The 19,537-nt window shown below is 27.1% G+C and overlaps 2 protein-coding genes across 6 annotated transcripts in view; both read right to left on the bottom strand.

The window, feature by feature from the left end:
• Positions 1 to 745: 745 nt before the first annotated feature.
• On the bottom strand, positions 746 to 4,695 carry LOC111031017 (dynein assembly factor 1, axonemal-like). The gene is made up of 7 exons (XM_022310794.1): positions 4,548 to 4,695; positions 3,281 to 3,372; positions 2,897 to 3,118; positions 2,687 to 2,829; positions 2,486 to 2,584; positions 2,162 to 2,226; positions 746 to 2,067 (listed from the first exon to the last, which is right to left on the bottom strand). The coding sequence occupies exons 1-7, from the start codon at positions 4,598 to 4,600 to the stop codon at positions 897 to 899; spliced, it is 1,845 nt and encodes a 614-aa protein (XP_022166486.1). The 5' UTR covers positions 4,601 to 4,695; the 3' UTR covers positions 746 to 896.
• A 4,783-nt stretch (positions 4,696 to 9,478) lies between these two features.
• The window catches only part of LOC111031012 (delta(9)-fatty-acid desaturase fat-6), a 17,170-nt gene continuing 7,111 nt past the window's right edge, over positions 9,479 to 19,537 (bottom strand). The window contains exons 2-7 of one of the 5 annotated variants that reach the window (XM_022310782.1): positions 13,546 to 13,631; positions 13,132 to 13,345; positions 12,905 to 13,035; positions 12,633 to 12,838; positions 12,394 to 12,576; positions 9,479 to 10,217 (exon numbers count right to left, since the gene is read on the bottom strand). In XM_022310782.1, coding sequence (XP_022166474.1) covers positions 9,899 to 10,217; positions 12,394 to 12,576; positions 12,633 to 12,838; positions 12,905 to 13,035; positions 13,132 to 13,345; positions 13,546 to 13,631 — 1,139 coding nt within the window. In that variant the 3' untranslated portion in view covers positions 9,479 to 9,898. Of the gene's footprint in view, positions 10,218 to 12,393; positions 12,577 to 12,632; positions 12,839 to 12,904; positions 13,036 to 13,131; positions 13,383 to 13,464; positions 13,632 to 19,537 lie in introns of those variants that run through there. The other 4 variants (XM_022310784.1, XM_022310785.1, XM_022310783.1 and 1 more) reach the window with 4 other exon arrangements.

Raw genomic sequence — 19,537 nt, 5'->3', positions numbered from 1 at the left:
TATATTTATAAGAATATAAATGAATGAAAACAAATTAAATCGTTTGTTCCTCTAAAAAATGAAAGAAAAAATGATGTCCTTCACAAGAAAAAGGAACTATGTTCTCGTTAAGTTCCCGAAAAGTAAAAATTGAACGAAATCATTGGAACGAGTTATTTTGAAAATGTTCCTTCCAAACATTGCATTATACGTGGTATTAGGCGATGGTGATGAAGTGTCACTATATTGCAACAGACTGCTGCGGCATCCTTAAAGAATTGATGCTTGTAGACCATACTACATATAATATATATTATTTATAAATAATGGATAAAAAAAACAGCACTAATGGACATTTCAACAGAAATATAAAAAAGCAATCATTGAGTTTAACATTTGGACTAGGTTCCTACTTACATAATTATTGTTATATTATTGTTCATACAAATTTAAAACTTCAACAATAAATAATTACAAATAACTATGGTACCTACTACCCAGATACAATAATAAAGAATTTAAAAATGATTTTATTTAAAAAATTAAATAAAATTTTTTTTTAATTAAAAGTATTATTATTTTATTATTATTTATTATACTTTTAATTTTAAATGTTTTGTATATAAATAAATACAACTTAAAAAATTATTATAGTAATATTATTACTGATTCAATTAGTAATAAATTATATTGATTTGTAAAAATAAGGAAACAATAATTATAGAATGAAAATAAACGAATGTATACTATATTGGTCTATATAAGACAAATGTCTCATGTTCAATAGCGGTTTAAAACTTTTCAAAAAACATTTTACATTAAATATAATGACTATAGAATTAATGGAATCTCTAGATGAAATATAATTCTAGTATACTTTACAAAAATGTGTATATTTTTTTCAGTTAATGATGATTTTATTCAGAACTTTTTTTGATATAAAACTCTTCTTTTGTTTGAGGTGGCAATAGCCACGGGAGTTTAATAGGAATTTCTTTGATTTCATTTCGATCAGATTCGCAAGTTGCAGTTAAAATAGTTAAACTTGATTCCTCGTCAGCATTATCATGATCGATTGTGTCATGAGTATTCAACCTTTTTGGGCATAGGATTTGTGAAGTGTTATTAGTTTGCTCCGGACATAATAAAGGTAAACTTTCGAAGCTTTGTCTTTCATTTAAATCGAGATTTTTGTACGTTTCAGAATCGTTGTCCTTTAATAATGTGTTATTAATTTCGATTGAACCGCCGAAATTTCGATGATCATTATTTATTACATTATTATCATACGTTTGACTACTATTCTCGTTGAAATCAAAATTCGTCTTCGTTTGTTTTCCACTTTCATCTGTATTTAGTTCGTCATTCACGTAATTTATCTCTGCATAAACTAATTTATTTTCGGTACGTTCAATCATCAGCTTGTTCGAGTCGTTTGAACATAAACGGCCATCAGTATACTGTTCAAGAGATGGTTCAGTATTGTTTACCTCGGCGTCATTCGCAAACTCGTCGGCTTTGTTTTCAACGAAATGTTCACATTTTTCGTTCAATCTTTCTACAGATTCGACACCATCGTCTGAGACACCGATGATCGGGTGGCGACCACCGCTGTCTTCTTGGCTTCCGCCACTCCGTTCCCCTGCAGGTAATCGACGCAAATGATTTATGACGTCACTCTCGAATTCACTTAAACCTTCGTCGTTATTAACAACAACGTTGTCGTGTGCCGAACGATCAACTGAACCGTCAGCTGCAGAGTTGTCTTCGGCGTCGTTATTATCGGCGATTTCGTTTACCAATGTACTTGCGTCTTTGATGGACGATCCGTCGTCGGTGGAATCGTCGTCTGAAGAATCGCATTCATCGTAATAGTCTTTGGACACGATCAAACTGGCCGTAGAATCATGATGGGAAACATCGACACCTTCCCCTTGGCCACTGTCTCCGGAGGCCGATGGAGTAATTTGTACGTTCCTATTTCGGCGCAAACTTATTAGTGCGTTTACGGAATCCGAAATGGTTTTTTGTTCGATTTCGTTTAATTTAGTTCTCATGGCTTGTTCCGCTTCGATACCACCCGTACTCCTGGATATATAAAAAACGTATTTAACTATTGCACCTAAGTGGATACCTGTGGTATAAGTATTGTTTTCAAATGAAATTTATAATTAATTCTCACCAAGCTTCTGCACACAAGCGGTCCTTTTTGAATATTGGCCTCTCGTCCAGATTACGAAGTTCTTTCTGTAAAAATAAACACAACATTCGACTTTCTTAAATTAAATAGAATAAAAAATTGTGTGTTTATTAAATTACAAAATAACATATGTAAACGTATATTATTTTTCTACTTGTGTTTTATATTCTTCAGTTGATTTTGTAAAAGACAAACACATAAATAATATAAGTGTGAGCTCTATATGTGAGGCTATCTATAGTAGGTACTAAAAAAAATTAGAACGATGTTATACTATTTCATTTTAAATATAACTTTACTACTTACACATTTTATAGTTAATGTTTTCCGATAGTTTTTTATCTTCGAAATTACACTATTTCCAGTTAAAGACAAAACGCGCAAAGATTCCATGTTGGTAAATACCTTTAAAGTTGGTAAATAGAAAAAAATTGAATATTTTATGCACCGTCATTTATCGGTTATACCTAATTAGTACTAAGTATTTTGCTAGAGATATCGACTTACATCAATGATTTCTGGATCATCTAAGTAATTGAATGAAAGATCGAGTATAGACAAGGTTTTACAGTTGGCCAAATGAGCAATGTCGCTTGCTGTAGAAAGCTTGTTGTGAGATATAATCAAAGAATTCAGGTCTTGCAAGTGATCTAAAATTCATAAAAAAAAAAAATTAGCCATTATTTTTCAATTGAATTCTCCTGTTACATTACTTGCCTAAGTTTTCAATAATTTTAACGAAATTATGGCTCAAATTTATCGTGTTCAGTTTGATCAAGAAATCGAGATTTTCGATTTTGGAGATCGCGTTGTTGTGCATGTATAAACCGACGAGCTTTGTTTGATTGTCGAGTCCAGAAATGTTCGTTAAGCAATTGTTTTCTAACCACAGACATTTTAGCCCAGTATATTCTTCCAAGTTTTCAATCTTTGAAAATCCTTGAAATAACATTATGACATTAGGTATATTAACTACACATTGCCACATAGGTATGTGTAGACTTATTTAAAGAGTTGGACCGAACTCTTAGTCCAAATAATTATAATGGTACAATTGTATTTTATATGTATAACTACACAGTAAGCATATTTTTCACATACCTCTAAAATGAAGATACAGTACATCATTGTGACTAGGGATAAAGTACAATTTATTTTCTTTGCATATTTCTTTTAGAGTTTCTTTCGTCATTCTGAAAATTATATTTGTATCCAATTTTATTTATTCATATTTGTATGACTTCAAATAAAAATGAAATGATGGTTCTATTTAGTACAAAATACATGTATATTGTATAATATATATAATGTAGCATAGTGATTGTATTATTATATGCTAGCATTTAAATTTAAAACAACCTACTCTAATTCAAATTGTATTGTGATTTGTGGTGCTCTTTATCACTTGTATTGGCATATATTATGTATTTAGTATATTTTTTTAAGACATAATATAATATATGTCATAATATTTAAAATCCATTATATGGATTAAATTGAGTTATTTTATAGTTTGTGTAATTACGTGTTTTCAGTCCAAAATTATAAAATAAGTGTATAGTATAAATATATAAGTATAAACCTACAGTCTAAAACACACAAATTAACACTATGTATAAGAACCTACTATATTACTAATACCTAAAATTATTAATTTATAAAACATGCTATCTCATCAGTAATGATTTTGCACAATTTGTAGGCTGTATATAGATAGAGAGTGAGTCAGCGAGCTATTTATCAAATTGAACTTCAATTACGTAAAGAGATATTTAATTGTTTCAATATATTAAGTGTTATAAATTATTACATAAACTTTATAGTTATTGGAAATTATTCGAATTTATGTATCGCATTAATAACTATAGAACATATCTGTACAAATACAGAATTATTTAATAAGCTATTCGTTTTCTTTCCGTTATAACTTTAAACTGATGCTGTAAGTGTTACATTATGCGGTGTAAAGCCAAAGGTATTTTATCATTTATTAGTTTATTATCAATATACTATTTACATTTCATAGTTAATATTATTATTACAACTACAGTTTTATTGAACTAACTAAGAAACTTGTTAGATGGGTAGGTTGAGGTGCTTTTATCAATGATTATATTCATGAAATAGAAAAATTGCACAACACCACATCACACACCCAGCTGTACATGCAAAAAAAACCAAGGGAAGGATATTATAAATAACAATTGGGTAGTAGTATACGTGTACCTATATTATAAGAACCACAATGTGCATTTCTAATTTCGTTGGTTCAGCAAGTTATTCTTAATGTACTTACATAATATATAAATTATAAACAATAATGCCGTACAATATAATGCAATGTAATATTAACGATTTTGTAACGTACCCAGGCTCGTGACGTTTATGAAAACCACCGTTCAATTCATCAATTTTCCCCATTTTGCCGATAATTACTTATGATTATTACTTGTATTATTTTACAAATCTATCTTATTAGAGTAGTTTTTACATTTAGTCAAGTTCTAGAATCTAGAGTGAATACGATGTTTTAGTCGATAATAACTACTATACGTTTGTATCCATAGCGATAAGTGATAACTGCAAATAATATTTACCAAACGAGTAACGACTATACATAGTTACGACTATATTATAATAATATGGCTTGTTTAAAGCTTAAAATATTAAACATTATTTATTAAATACAAATAGGCGTAAGCACAAGTTACAATTATAGTGCCTAATGGTATTATGTAACTGAACAAATACATTCAATAAAGTATAATAATGATTAATGAATACAATTTTAAATATTAAAGAAAAAATTATGGATTATGATTGGCTAACCTCATCATTCGGACGATTGACTCGTTTTTAAAATAATTTGTTGTGCAGTTTGAAATTAAAAAACGGGTAAGTTGATGTCACTCTGCTGTACTGTAGGTTACAATTAAGTGGGTCACTGTAATGGATGGTGTTAAATTTGAATTCAATGATATAAAACCAATGTATACGAAAAACTATTCTGAGCGAAGGCGGTTAGACTATAATATTACTTAGTTATTTAGTATATTTAATGATATTATTGTTGTTAAACTATTAAAGTAATTTATTTGTCAAAATGTGAACTTTACTGCCCCTAAACGTGATGACGGACACAAAAATAAATAGAATAAATAAAATAAAAAAACACACAATGTCATTGTAAAATCAATACATTCATCGCTCAGAATCTAAAATGTAGAAGTATCAATTGCGGGTGCTTTGAACAGTGTACAGAAACCAAGAGAGCTTACAATCACCCTATCGAACAAAAACTTTTAAGTTAACTATAGTGGGCAAGACGAGTAGGAGAGACAGTTTTTGTGCAGATATTTTAAAACTTATATTTACATTACTGTCGTAGTATATTTGTCCATATGTGTACCTATATCAAATGCAGTAATTTAAACCAATTTTTGTCAGAAATATCGAATTTATAATATAGGTTATAATTATTGTAATATTATTCATTATTCAATTACTATTGTCAACTCATAATTAGATACCCAAGAACCGTACATAACTGTAATAATAGGATCGTGATTCGTGATATAAATTAAAATTAGTTTAAAAATTTTAAAAATGCCATTGTTGTGCACCTTTTTTTGGTTTTTCCTAATTATTTTGAAATGTACTGGGACTAGTGGGAGTACAGGCTACAGGGGCTCAGATATTTTAGGGGCTCATAGAAATGAACTTGTTATTTTTCAAATTTTGAAATTTTAATAGGGATACTTATTAGTTATTATATATTAAATAATATATTATAGGGCCCTCAAAAAAATGTAGTACAGGTACCCAAAATTTGATGTCCCGGACTGGCCGCTTCTCTGCTAGACATTTGGTGTCGTGTCTGTTAGGTTACTAGGGTCACTGTAATGGATGTGTTGAATTTAAATCTAATGACATAAAATCGATACCTATACGAAAAACGATTCTTAGCAAAGATGGTTGGTCAGCCTAATAAATTACTAAAATCTTTATTCTCCGTTTAATTATAATAAAATAAGTAAATCATTCGATGAAAAATTATTAACTTATGGGTGAATGCCTTATGAAACCAATGTCGTAAACAATTGAACTTGAAACGATCATACGAGTAATAAATTGATTGGACTTTCCAGTAAACTTTTTTTTATTATAGATAGAAAAAATACAAGTAATCTTGTATAAAATATTCAAATCCTAAATAAAATATTTTTTTATGAATTTCTAACTCAAGAATAACTTGCAAATTATCGTGATTTTGACAAATTTTGTCAAGTTAGAAGCTCATGAGAAATTATTGTAAATTTACGTCTAACTTTTTTTTTAATTACACTTGTAACAACTTATATTAACCATTCAAGGTTTTTGACCTAGAAAAAAATTGTTATTGACATTAATTAAATAAAAACTAGAAAAATTTTTATGCATATTAATAGCTCAAAAAGAGTCAAAATATTTTTTGCAATGTAATTGGGTATAAAAAATGTTAATACATTGTGTTCCACTTACGCTTAATGAGATCACTGGTTTATAGAATCAACTGATTATTGGAATCAAAAAAGATAAACCCAAACCAAATCATACATTAAGAATATTAAATTATTTGCCTTTTATTAGACTCAGTATGAGTTATTACTTATTAGAGATATTAGAATTGTGTACCGGATAACTGAATCACTTTAATAAATATTTTTATCAATGCTATGGCTTTTCAAACATCCAGTCAAAATTTCAAGTATTTACTGTCAATTGTTTTTGAGTTATTCCAAAAAACAAAATCGATTTGGTCAAAAATTGAATTTTTGTAAGAGTTGGAATTATTCCTTAATTGTTATGGTTTTAATCACATTTTTGAAAACTGTTGGGCATTTTCAATGATGGCCCCTTGAGGCTTGAATACACCAACTTAATACTCTTTACAACTCATTCAACCAGAAAAGTTACTTAAGTTGAAAATCAAAACATTATTTCTACGCTTATCGTACACTGACACAAAACAACAACAAAAATTCTCTTATCTCTTCCATCGGAATCTAAAATTATTTGTACGTTTGCAATACTATTTTTAATGATGACTTATCAAACTAAAAAAAAAAATTCAATTTATATATTAAACCGAAATTCAAGTAGTTATTAAATTTGCGATTGCAACAAAATGTCTTAATAAACAAAAATGGAAACGTTCTATCGTTCTATGCTCTAAGATGTAAATTTCGTCTTACGAAAACTATATAATAAGTAGAGATTATGTTATTATACTTTTTAGTAAATATCTTTTAATGGTTAAACGTAACAATATGTCAATACGTATTAATAATGACTTAACAACAATATGTTTTAATTAAGTATGATTACTTATATTAGAACAGTTTTACGAACTACTAACGTATTTTTTTTGACATGAAAAAAATATAATAGGAGGTATGCAATACTATATAACGTCATATTCAACTCGTAATTCTACGGTCAAGTTTTCAATAAACACAAACTAATTGTGAAAATACGACTATAATAGTCATTATAATAAGTGGAATAATCAAAAAAACGTTCAATGGAAGTATTTACAACTTAATTAGTTGATCATGAAAATTACAATCAAAAATATTCATCGATAAACATAGATACGAAGTCTAGTTAAAGGTCAAGGGTTAATTCTAATTAATGAAATTAATGAGTAGTTTCGTTATGTTAGATGTTTAATAATTATGAATATGACTTGAACTCCTTAATTAGGAGGTCATGTTGCTCATCAATTGATAGTTTTCTTCTGAAACTTTGAACGATAAACAAACCTAACCTACATAATAATATTTTTCGGGATTTCTGTACAGTACAGTTCTATGAGTGTTTCCACAATCCTAAGATATTAATTTTATCAAGTTACCAAAAATATATACATTTTTAAAAAATACATAGTGTAATAGGATTTATTATTTGTTTCGTTTGAGATGCAAATATTCTGGTATTCGTGTATTTAGGTTGAGTAATAATTAAATATTTACAATAACAAATTAAGATAAATATAATGCCAATTTAATAGCCAATTACTCGACGTATAAAATATTATGTGGTATTATCATTTATTATAATCGTATTATTGTAATTTGTAATAACTATAATACCAATAAGCTTTGAAACGAATTCCGCAAAAAATATCTAATAGTAAATACATATAGTATGGTAACGGCAGTAACAATATTCTAGAATTATAATTTTAAACTTTGAAAGCGACATTCAACATATTTTGTAGACCATTGTTATTTGTTAATATGTGCTTACACTAATTGTTTGATGAAGTAATATATACACATTAAATAAGCAATAGCAATAGCAATATATTATCATTCATTTTAAATTTGATAGAACTCATACTCAATATTATATAATAGGTACCTACCTATTGATATAATTTGACAACCTTTATTATACAGTTTTATTATTGTTGAGTTTTAAGTCTTTTTTTCAAATGCTGCTATCATAATTGAAAAACATAATACATAGGTACACAAATCGCATGACTCATGAGTTAATATTATACCTACTGGCTACTATGGATTATAAAATAATACATTATAAATTATTTTAAATTTGTTATTACTTACTTACATTAAAATACTAACTTATAGTAAGTACACCCAACTGATAATTGATACTAACCGTAAACACGAACCTTATTATTTAGTTGGCCTACAACTTATTTTCTATAACTTGTACTGGATTCTGGAATACAATCGTACAATTAATAAATTAATAACATACTCTTACGATAATATTAAAACAACTATAACCAATCGACTATAGGTACTGTATCTAAACATAATTAGGATTAAAAATGGATTTTAAAAAAAACATGATTCAAATATTTTTTTAAGGACCATTGTCATTAAGAAGTAATTTTATAAATATATTATTATATAGATAACTAATTTGATATTGGTCGACTTATCATTATTTTATAAACGTTGTATTATAGTTTAAAATTTGAACGTCTGAAAGTATTATATATTTGTATACAAGTTATCAGTATCAATTAAATATAAAAAACCTAATACTTAAAAACTGATATTTATTAAATTTGGAATTTCAAAATTTAAATATTTAAACACATATTTAATAACATTTTTTTTCATAATTTGGTATTAAATATCATCACATTTAATTTGGTAATTCTATATTAGTATTCATAAGGGACCTATACTGAAAAATTATGTATATCTTTATGCAATATGTATGCACAGTCTTGTAACTCATAAAATGTTATATGAAACTATAGATAAACACAAAGTATATATTGAATATATTTTTTCATTTATGTTAATAAAAAATACTTTGCCCTCAGGCTATGGCTTACACAATATTAGTAAAATACATTATTTATCATAATAACTACCTAACTTTAGAAAAAAAAAATGTTTTTTTGTTCATAATCACATAGGTTAGTACCAACCTATTTATTGCCATCGATTATAATTTATATATTATAATTATTATTCACTTCACTTTTATTAACAATGGATCATCTGCGCTTAGAAGTTAGAGTTATTATAAATCAATGGTAGTAAATAGCCTAGTGCCCAAGAAAGTACAATTTTCTTAACCAACAAAAACGCATAATTCAATTATTACTTTTTTGTGATAATATGGAGTATAGATGTACAAATTATAAAGTATAATAATATGTATAATGTATATATATATTAATTGTAATCAAGAAGGTATCCTTTCTAAATCTAATTCACATTTTATTTTAAGAAGATTTGGATCAAACGCATATTTTTCTGCACATTGATTGAATTCTTGTCCTGTGCTGGCCGCCTCAATCATAGCTTTTCTCATTCCATCGGTATCTATTGTCCTCAGGTTAGTCACTAATCGTAATGCAGCCCATACTCTTATGTGAGCCGTAATGCACCCATGATTATAATTTCCGTATTCACCACATTGATAGTCCCACGGTAACGTATAATGGTATTGAGGCCACAGGCTTTTGTTTATGACAAATACTAGATTTGTTTGAATGGAATACCTGAATCAAACAAAATAACTTTAATTCAAATCTAGTTTATACCGTTTAGGTAAAGTCGCAATTTTTCATCGACGCGATATCAGTAAGAGTCATCATAAGACCTAATAACAGGTCATAAACGGTAACGTATAGTATTATACATGAAGTCTTACAATTTTATGAACCAATAACCACTTAACTTTTTTAACTGCATATTGTAAGTATATTGTTATCTGTATAGCCGTTAGGAACTTAAATATCCAATAATTAATGTATCTATATTTTCAATTTATGAAATTAATATTATAACTTTAAAGATTGGATGTTATATTTTACATGTTAGTTGGGAAATATTGTCTATGGACTACCGTAGAACATTTCCCTATTGTTGTGAATGTTAATTAAATTAAAAAATATACTTAAATATTAAATATACTTTAATACGTTACTCTTAAGTTTAAATCTGAACGAAATAATAATCGGATTTATTAATTTAGGTACAGGTATGTATGGTATGATATAAGATATGAATATGTATTGTATTCGATAAATAAATTAAAACGCCGTATTTCTGTCAATATTTTACTTATACTATGGGGTATGTATTTTGTTTATATGTGTTTATAGGTACCTAGTGTACCTGTATACAGTGTCTATAAATCATGAGTGGTATGTTGTGTCATTATTTGTCATATTATTATAGGTACTTACATGGTTCGTTTTCAGTTCACTACTTTACTAGGTACATTATTGTTTAAAATATTTATAAACATTTTAAATTAAAAAAAAATAAGGAATAATAGATTGGAAACGTACACTCTGCTGTACATTAGGTATCTAGAGAGTCGAAATAAATGAGAATGTGTAAAATTTGAATTTAATGATAAAATCATTGTATACGAGGTGCAAAGGCGGTCAGTCAGCGTATAATATTAGTAAGTAAGGTATATTTTATGATATTATAGTGATTATAAAGTAATTTATTTTACTATTAGTCATTAATACTACTGTAGGTTAAATCCATTTTTGTCGAAAATACAATTGCATTTGTAAAATTTCATTGTGTTTAGAAAATATAATATTATGCTCTATAAAAGTTTCAAGTACCCACGAATAATATTTTTAAATTACAACAAAATAACTAAAATCGTTTTTCTTGGTTTTGATATATAATAATTTCGTCCAAATTTGAGCTTAAAATAACTATAAAAAACTGTGTTTGAATATTTTTTAAATTTTTTGGTTACAGAATGAATTATATGAAACCTTACTTTAAAAGTTCAATCCTTGGCAATAAAAATTGAACATTTAATACATTTTCAACTACAAAATAGTTTATAAATTTTCAATTTGATAAATGTTGTCTAAATTTGAACTTTAAAAGTCTATAAAAAAAATCATGCCAAAGCATTTTTATTATTTTTAAACTTATATCATTACGATATGTGAGAAGCCTTGTATTAAATTTACAAGTTTTTTTGACACAACAAATAAAATTTTATTGACATTTATATTTAAAAAAAAATTAATGCCCATACAATTTTTGGGACCGGTACTGTAAACAAACAAATTCAAACCTAATTTATATTTTTTTCAACCTATTTTTAACATACAATTTTTAGATAAGATTATGTTAGAACTTCAAATACCTATCATGTATAACTGGCAAATATTATATGATTTACTGTATACTGAACACATGGTTAATTATTTATTTATCTTAGACACAAGCTTTGTATTTTAGTATAATGTCATATTTAACCAAAACAAAGACTTCTTAATATATTAACACAAATTACAAGTGTTATAATATTAACGTACTTAAAAGTATAGTTAAAAAGGAATTTTATTTTCCGTTTGAAAAGTAATATGCATTTGTTTATAATTTTTGAGTTGGTCTATGGACCAATAATACTATAACTCTTGCTAACTCTAAGATAATTTACTATACACCTAATTAAGTACAATTTGTGTACCTAATTACAAGTTATATGTTAAAATATATTATATAACTTATAACTTATAAATTAGATTTCAGCAATTCAGCATAACATATTAAAACTAAAAAGATAGTACATAAGAAATTAAATTAATTTTCACTACCTATTTATAGTTTAATTAATTAAATATGTTGATTTGTTAGTATATTTTTTAGCTACTTCAACAATATAATAGCACGAGATTAATTGTAAATTACTTGTTAAGTGGTTCTAATCCCCAAATTATCGTAGCCGCATTTAAAATCCAGCTGTAATGTAACGATACTGTAACTCTGAGGAATCCAACTATAAAAATTGAAGACATAAGTGACTCGTCCCAGAGCTCAGATGGCAAGAACACGGTGAACATCACCAACAATGGAGCCAACAACCAGTAAAGTCTAAAGTGAAACATGAAAATCGTATAATTAATGAAAACTTAATTGAAAAGGTTTACCTTTTTTGCCACATTACAATAGGATCTTGCTCCAGATCTTTGACATCGATAGTTTTTAACAATTTTTCATGGTCAGGATGACTTGTTACCAATTTGTTTGTAAAATATGCATAGAAAAAGCCTCGGTGTGGGTTAAAAGGATCTTTTTCTGTACCAAAATGTGCATGATGTAATCGGTGTTCTAACACCCAGTCGTAAAGTGATCCCTGAAAATAATATTATTGCATTAAGATATTTTATATATTATTAACATTTTGATGATTTGTACATACTTGACATATTAAGGCCTGTGCAAAAGCCAAGAAACCTCTGAGCACGGTACTGGCTTTAAAGCTTAAATGTGCCCATAATCGATGAGCTCCAGCACTTAAGCCGAGGACAGACACATAGACAAGACAAATCGCTACGAAAATGATAGCAATTTACTATTTAAAATAGGTTACCTACCAAGGTAGTAAATATACAAATATTGTTAGTTATCTGTAAACTTAATAATTACTATAAAATATAGTAGTCCATTTAGATTGGAAAACTACGAAGTAAAGTCCGATCAAAGCAGAAAAATGAAGGTACAAATAATAAAGAACACTTGGCCATCGTGTTTCTCTTGGTATTCTGGTGTCCTTGTCCGTCATTATAAATAGCTGACCAAAATTACCAACTTTGAAACTTTTTTTTATGCACGTATTTTTATTTTTATTATACGTTGAGATCTATATGTCAAATAAATACTAATTCAGATACGCATTTCTACAAAAACATAAAATTAGGTATAATTAAATTAATTACAAGCATCCACAGAAATTGATATCTATAAATATCATGTACGTACCTAACAAATATAATTCGTTATTTGTGTATCATAAACGTGTAGAGTAAAATTTATTGATTTACCTTAAATAAACGTACTTACCTTGATGTTGAAAACCTCTTCGTCGAAGTCCGACGAACAACTGTGCGAACGTATGCACCTCTTGAAGGTCAATTGTATTCGTCGACCTGTTGGTTTTACATACATACGATTTGATAGAATAGATTTATAGTATGGTGTCTACGTTTGTCGCATAGTAATTATTATGCGTACATATTCCATATATTGTACTTGTTATTTCGGTTAGACAATAGTTTGTCTAAATAATACGCAACATTATCTATGTACCTATGCCGTCGAGTGATATTGGTTTACCAAACAACTCTTATAATGTATGAAATCAATGTATCCCGGAAATCCTGTACTGTATACTTACATTATATTGTACATATTATTATACACGATATTCACACATTACTTATTAGTCTTACATTTAAAAAATAATATATTTGTAATGTTATTATACAGATATAAGCACAAATATCAGTGGAAAACTGCAGTACTATGCAGTGTCATGCAATGGTTTTAATATAGATCTCCAGTTTTGAGTTTCTATAAGTAGGAAAATTATAGTATTAAACTAATATAATCATGAGTACTTAATATATGTATTTAATTGTCAATATAAAAATAATATCATTGATTATACATTATTATTATAATATAATATAAGATTAATGAAAATATGCACTTGACGAAAAAACCAGAACTAGCTGATGCTAAACGAATACAGTGGTGTAAAACAATTAACAATACAATATTATGTTGAGGAGACAATCATTATATGACAATCAACGCATTTGGAATTCTAGCGAACTCATTAAAATTGTGCGAATTTTAATGAAAATAATCAATTTATTTTAAACCCATACTAGCCGTTACTAGACACTAGTTAACAAGAATTTTATTTTACATGTATTAATCAATCTATATGGATAGCAAGTATAAATGTGAACTTACCTATATAGTATCTATACTATATTATAGTTTATACATAGCATTTAAAATACATGTATTAAATTGTTATATTATTTTTAAGAATAAATGAATATCAATATGTTTATTGATTGTTTCCCATTTACAATACATATCATACTAATATAGTGGGGTCCCCAACCTTTTCCAAAAAGTGAGCTACTTTAAAATGTTTATGTAGGTACCTACCTTGTTATTGACCACTTTTTATTTTGCGAGGTACTTTATTACACTTATATTATGCGACTCAAAATGAATTGTATAATAATATTCTTCTTTTATCATTTCTTCATTGGAACTCTTTTTTTTTGTTAATAAGTAGAAATACTTTAATTTGTATAAAAAACTTGAAAGTTTGCTTAAGATTATGTAATCAACCGATATTGCAATAATTAATTCTTAATACGATCGACCAATATTCCTCTAAAGATCGATAAGTCGATCGCGATCGACTAGTTATTGATCCTTCATTACCTCATAATATAGTTCATAGTTATCAATTTATCACTGATTACTTATTATTTACTACTTATATAAAGATACTCTATGAGAATTTAAAAATGTTAATAACCTACAAACCTTTGTTGACCAAACTTAAATGAAATGTTTAAAATTATATCTAAATATGAAAACTATTTACCTAAAACATTTTATATAATCCATGGTATATAACAAAAAATATTCTGAAAAGCTGCATAAAACCTTGTAAATATTAAGAATGAAAATATGGAAGTTAACATTAGAAGTAATTTTCAGTTCATACCACATTTAATCCAGCATGTATGTTTAGATTCCATTTGGAGCAGTAAAAATGCTTCAACTTAACTTTGAGGGTGGTTTCTAGAAGAAAATTGGATCTAGTTAGTACTTTTTGGTAAGTAGTTTTCAAAATAATCAAAAAATAACTAAAATAAAAACGGGAATATTTATGCAATACCAATTTAAGATAAAATTTGATTGTGTTATTTTATTGCGAATGAAAAATGAATAACTGAAGGATATAGATTATAGGTACTTGAAATCATTGTCATACAATTTTTATAATAGCAAATTTTCTATAGACACCATTATATTTTCAAAATATTTTAGATTTTTTTATCTATTCATATAAATTTTAGATAGGCATTTTACAACTTTTTTAGTTTTTTTTTTTTTAAAGCTTGTAATTATAATACAATTATATTCCTAAAATATCCCCATGTTTTTCGAACTTTAATTTTAAAGCATCGAAAATACATATGTAGTATGTACTATGTATATATATTCATCTTTTTGATTGAGATTAAAAATTCAAATCACGTTTATTATATCTTATATACAATAATTAGGTATTTAAATGAATAATAACGATTTTAGTTGGTTGTTATTCTAAAATATCGAGAAGATGCTCAACTGTATAGTAACTTTTGAATTTTATGGCGTACTATTGTGTTCTTTATAATCGACATTGAGAAAGTTGCTGTAAGGGATGCGTTAATGCTGTTTAAAACTAAAAAGCTCTGAAAGATCCAAAATATTTAGAATATTTTATCATCTTTGGTAAAAGCTGATTATGTAACATGAATATTTAATGAATCTTTCAAATCTCTGAAAGTATTTATTTTTGAATTAGAACCGAAAAAATAATTGATTTTGTCGAAACGATTTTTGCGTAGAACACTTGTTCACTCACAGTTCACAACACTGTTGTCATTAATCTTGACAAAATTTGTTCCACTAAAAAAGTATCATAAGACAAAAATAATTTTAAAACCAATACATTCATCGAATATTATTCATAGCGACTTTTCGACTTACGTCATTATCTATATTATTGTTTTTTTTTTTTACAAAAACAGTGCAATTTTTTAATATCAAGACTAATTTAAAGCTATTTATACCACAAAAAAATTCACATCGTTGTATAGTACGTATTGATATTTAAGTTAATAAAATTAATACATATTATGACTTAATGCTATTTAAATGGAAATTGTTCAATGCTTATTATTATATAATACATTATAATTAATAATTATTAAAAGTTATAGTATAATTAAATTATAAAATATCTATAGAAAAATAAAATAGAGGCTGACACAGGCACGTGTGTCACCGCTCAGAAATTATATTGTCAGAATCATATTTCGTATGCAATAATTTACCATCGAATTTAAATTTAATGCATCGATTACAGTGCCCTACCTCCTAAAAATATTCTCCCTATTTCTTAGATGTAAAACGCAGAATAATTGTAGTTAGTACTTTTTATAAATGTTTAAATTACAAATAACATTATAATTTTGGTTTTGCCTTATTCATTTATTATATTGAATATTGATTGGACTAATTAAACTTTGATATAGTGACATAGTGTATTTAATATTTATTAGTAAACACGTCAATAATTGTGATTTCTTATAATGCAATAAAAACCCAATAAAAATGAAACAAATAAAAATAGGATACTGATGTTTATAAAATTATGGTTTATTGATTGGTCCAATACTCCAATGTTCCACATGATACACTTAAAATTACTGAATCAAAGTTGGATTAATAAAATAAAATCACTTAGTCATAAGGATCAATATTTAATAATAATTGTTTGGAATTGCGTATTTGTAACGTACATATTTACCTTTTTAATCTATACTCTATAGAGGTATTTTCAAAAATAATAAACAACATTAAAAAACACTGTTGCCTTATTCATCTTTTTATTTCCCGTAAAAATGTATGATATGGCATTTGAATCACATAAAATAATTAATATTCAAATTTAAATTGTATTCGGGCATTTTAGGGACTGCTTACTAACAACCGATAAAACTAATAAGAAGCAACAAAAAATTATAAATTATACTACGTCGAGGTATGTCTAAAAAATGCATGCTATAAACTCATGTGTACAGAAGAAAATTATTACGATAAGTGATACGATTGCAAATTGCATAAATTTAAAACCAAATCTATAATTAGGTATTAATTACATGATTTTAGATAGTGTGCGCTACATGTTGTACATAAAACAAGCCACGTAGCCATTGAGGTATGCAAAACAAATTTATTAATATTTTTATTATTTTTAATTTCAATATTGTTGTTATTAATTTATGCAATCTATTTATTTATATATTATAAATCATCGGATGAAGTTGTACTAATGACTAATGCACTTTTTATGTCTACTGATAAATAAACGTATGTCTTGTTTAATAAATATTATACATTAGATATTAATTAAATTTTAATGTCTAATTCTGATATGATCTACCTTATCATCAGTATCAACTGTTCTATATTTTTCGAGATGTACCTAATACTTAATTATTATTTATTATATTTTTACAATATTTTATTAGATATGTGTTACAAACTATGTAGTAGGTTGCAGCTATAGGCGTAGAATGGGGGGAGCTAAGGGGGCTATAGCCTCGGTGCAGTAAAATGTTGAATACTTAAATAGTCAAATATTCAAACATAAACAGTATAGGTATGAAATAAGTGACACCAAAAAATTCATTCCATCACAAATATCGTGCAATGTGTCCCGGAAGAGTTTAAATTAAATAAATTATTCAGCTTTATAAAAAATTAATATGCATATAATATTACGAATCAATTTTTATAATACCAATTATTAAAATAAGTATACAAGCATAGGCGGACATCAGGGAGTGAACCAATGCGTATGTTCAGTACCTATCTATAATTCCAATTTTGTGTTATTAGTAAGGCTGTGAAATTGTAGATAAGTGTTTTTTTAGCTGATTGTGTAATATAGCAAACAAAGTACATAATTTGAATTATGTTATAAGTTATAACACTTATAAGTTATAACAAATCCATTTATGAAACTTTTATTTAACAATTTTTAAGTTTTTAATTGTTTTTGGCTTTTAGGTTATATTTTTATTTTTATTTCATATTCTCGTATTTTTTTAATGAATTAACATCTTTGAAAACATATTTTTTGTTTGATCACAAACTTTATATACCTACTCCAAATTTATATTTTATAAAATAATATTTATCGGCTATACGGGTTAGGTAAAGATAATGATTCGATAAAATAAGACAATTTCTAGATTAGTTATTACTTATTCGTGGCATATCTGATATCAGTATATCAGTCACGAATTTCCAGAATTCCAGATTAAATTGGTTGATTAAGAGGACGTCACACCTCCATGTGTTGTCTTCGTCTTACTTCTTACAAATGTACAACATAGCAAAAACTGTTTTACGCAGGATAACTTTTATCTTTCTGTGTTTGTAGTAGTGGCTCCAAAACTTCTGAACATATAGAGTAGAAAATTATCCATGCAACATTTACAGCGTGCCTATATTTTAGATAACATAAATACAATAAAAGTTATTTGCTTCTAAACATTTTGTTTTTTTCATTTGCTTATAATGATTGGATAGTGTAATTAAAAAAAACATGCTGTTGCAAAGATAAAGTTCTTCTTTACGTGTTGTGAAAATTTGGTAGTTCTACAACAAATATGGTGCGAGAAAAGTTGTCCCGCGCAAAACAGTTTTTACTATGTTGTACATTTGTAAGATGGAGACAACACATGCGGGTGTGACATCCTCTTTTAATAATATTAAGGCAAACAAAAATATTTAAATTAAATTAAAAACCACGGGGTGTGAAGTCCTCTTAACTCTTACGCCCGTAATTCTTGAAATGTGAAACTGTAAATACCAACATTATTATTCACGGCCCTGCCTGCGCATAAAGTGTAACCACCACTACTGTTTTCGCCGTTGCCGATCCTACGGCGGTTATCGGCAACGACTCGCGAATTATGTTGAGAACAGGAGCGGGAGGGGTTACTCACACGAATGATAAAATAATACTATTTTTAAGAAGACGACAATACTCCCGCCGTTGACCGTACGGTATATATATTATACAAGATTATAATGTTTGTGAACAAATACGTAATACAGAATAATAATATGCGGGCGCCCAATCCGTTAGAATACAAATAATACAATATAACAATAATTGCACACATAATACTTCCTATAGCATATAGGCGCTTAAATACAAAAATACAAATGGCTT

This window comes from Myzus persicae, unplaced genomic scaffold (assembly GCF_001856785.1).
Source record: "Myzus persicae strain clone G006 unplaced genomic scaffold, MPER_G0061.0, whole genome shotgun sequence".
Lineage (NCBI taxonomy): Eukaryota > Metazoa > Arthropoda > Insecta > Hemiptera > Aphididae > Myzus > Myzus persicae.
Note: the sequence above shows the minus strand (reverse complement) of the source record. Positions and strands in the feature narration are given on the sequence as shown.

Bases quoted from the DNA above. Each gene is read 5' to 3' on its own strand.
- LOC111031017 (XM_022310794.1), bottom strand. From the start codon at position 4,600: ATGGGGAAAATTGATGAATTGAACGGTGGTTTTCATAAACGTCACGAG. The intron at 3,373-4,547 runs GTACGTTACAAA...TATAATTTTCAG, and splicing joins CATAAACGTCACGAGCCTGG to AATGACGAAAGAAACTCTAA. The intron at 2,830-2,896 runs GCAAGTAATGTA...TATGAATTTTAG, and splicing joins TAAAATTATTGAAAACTTAG to ATCACTTGCAAGACCTGAAT.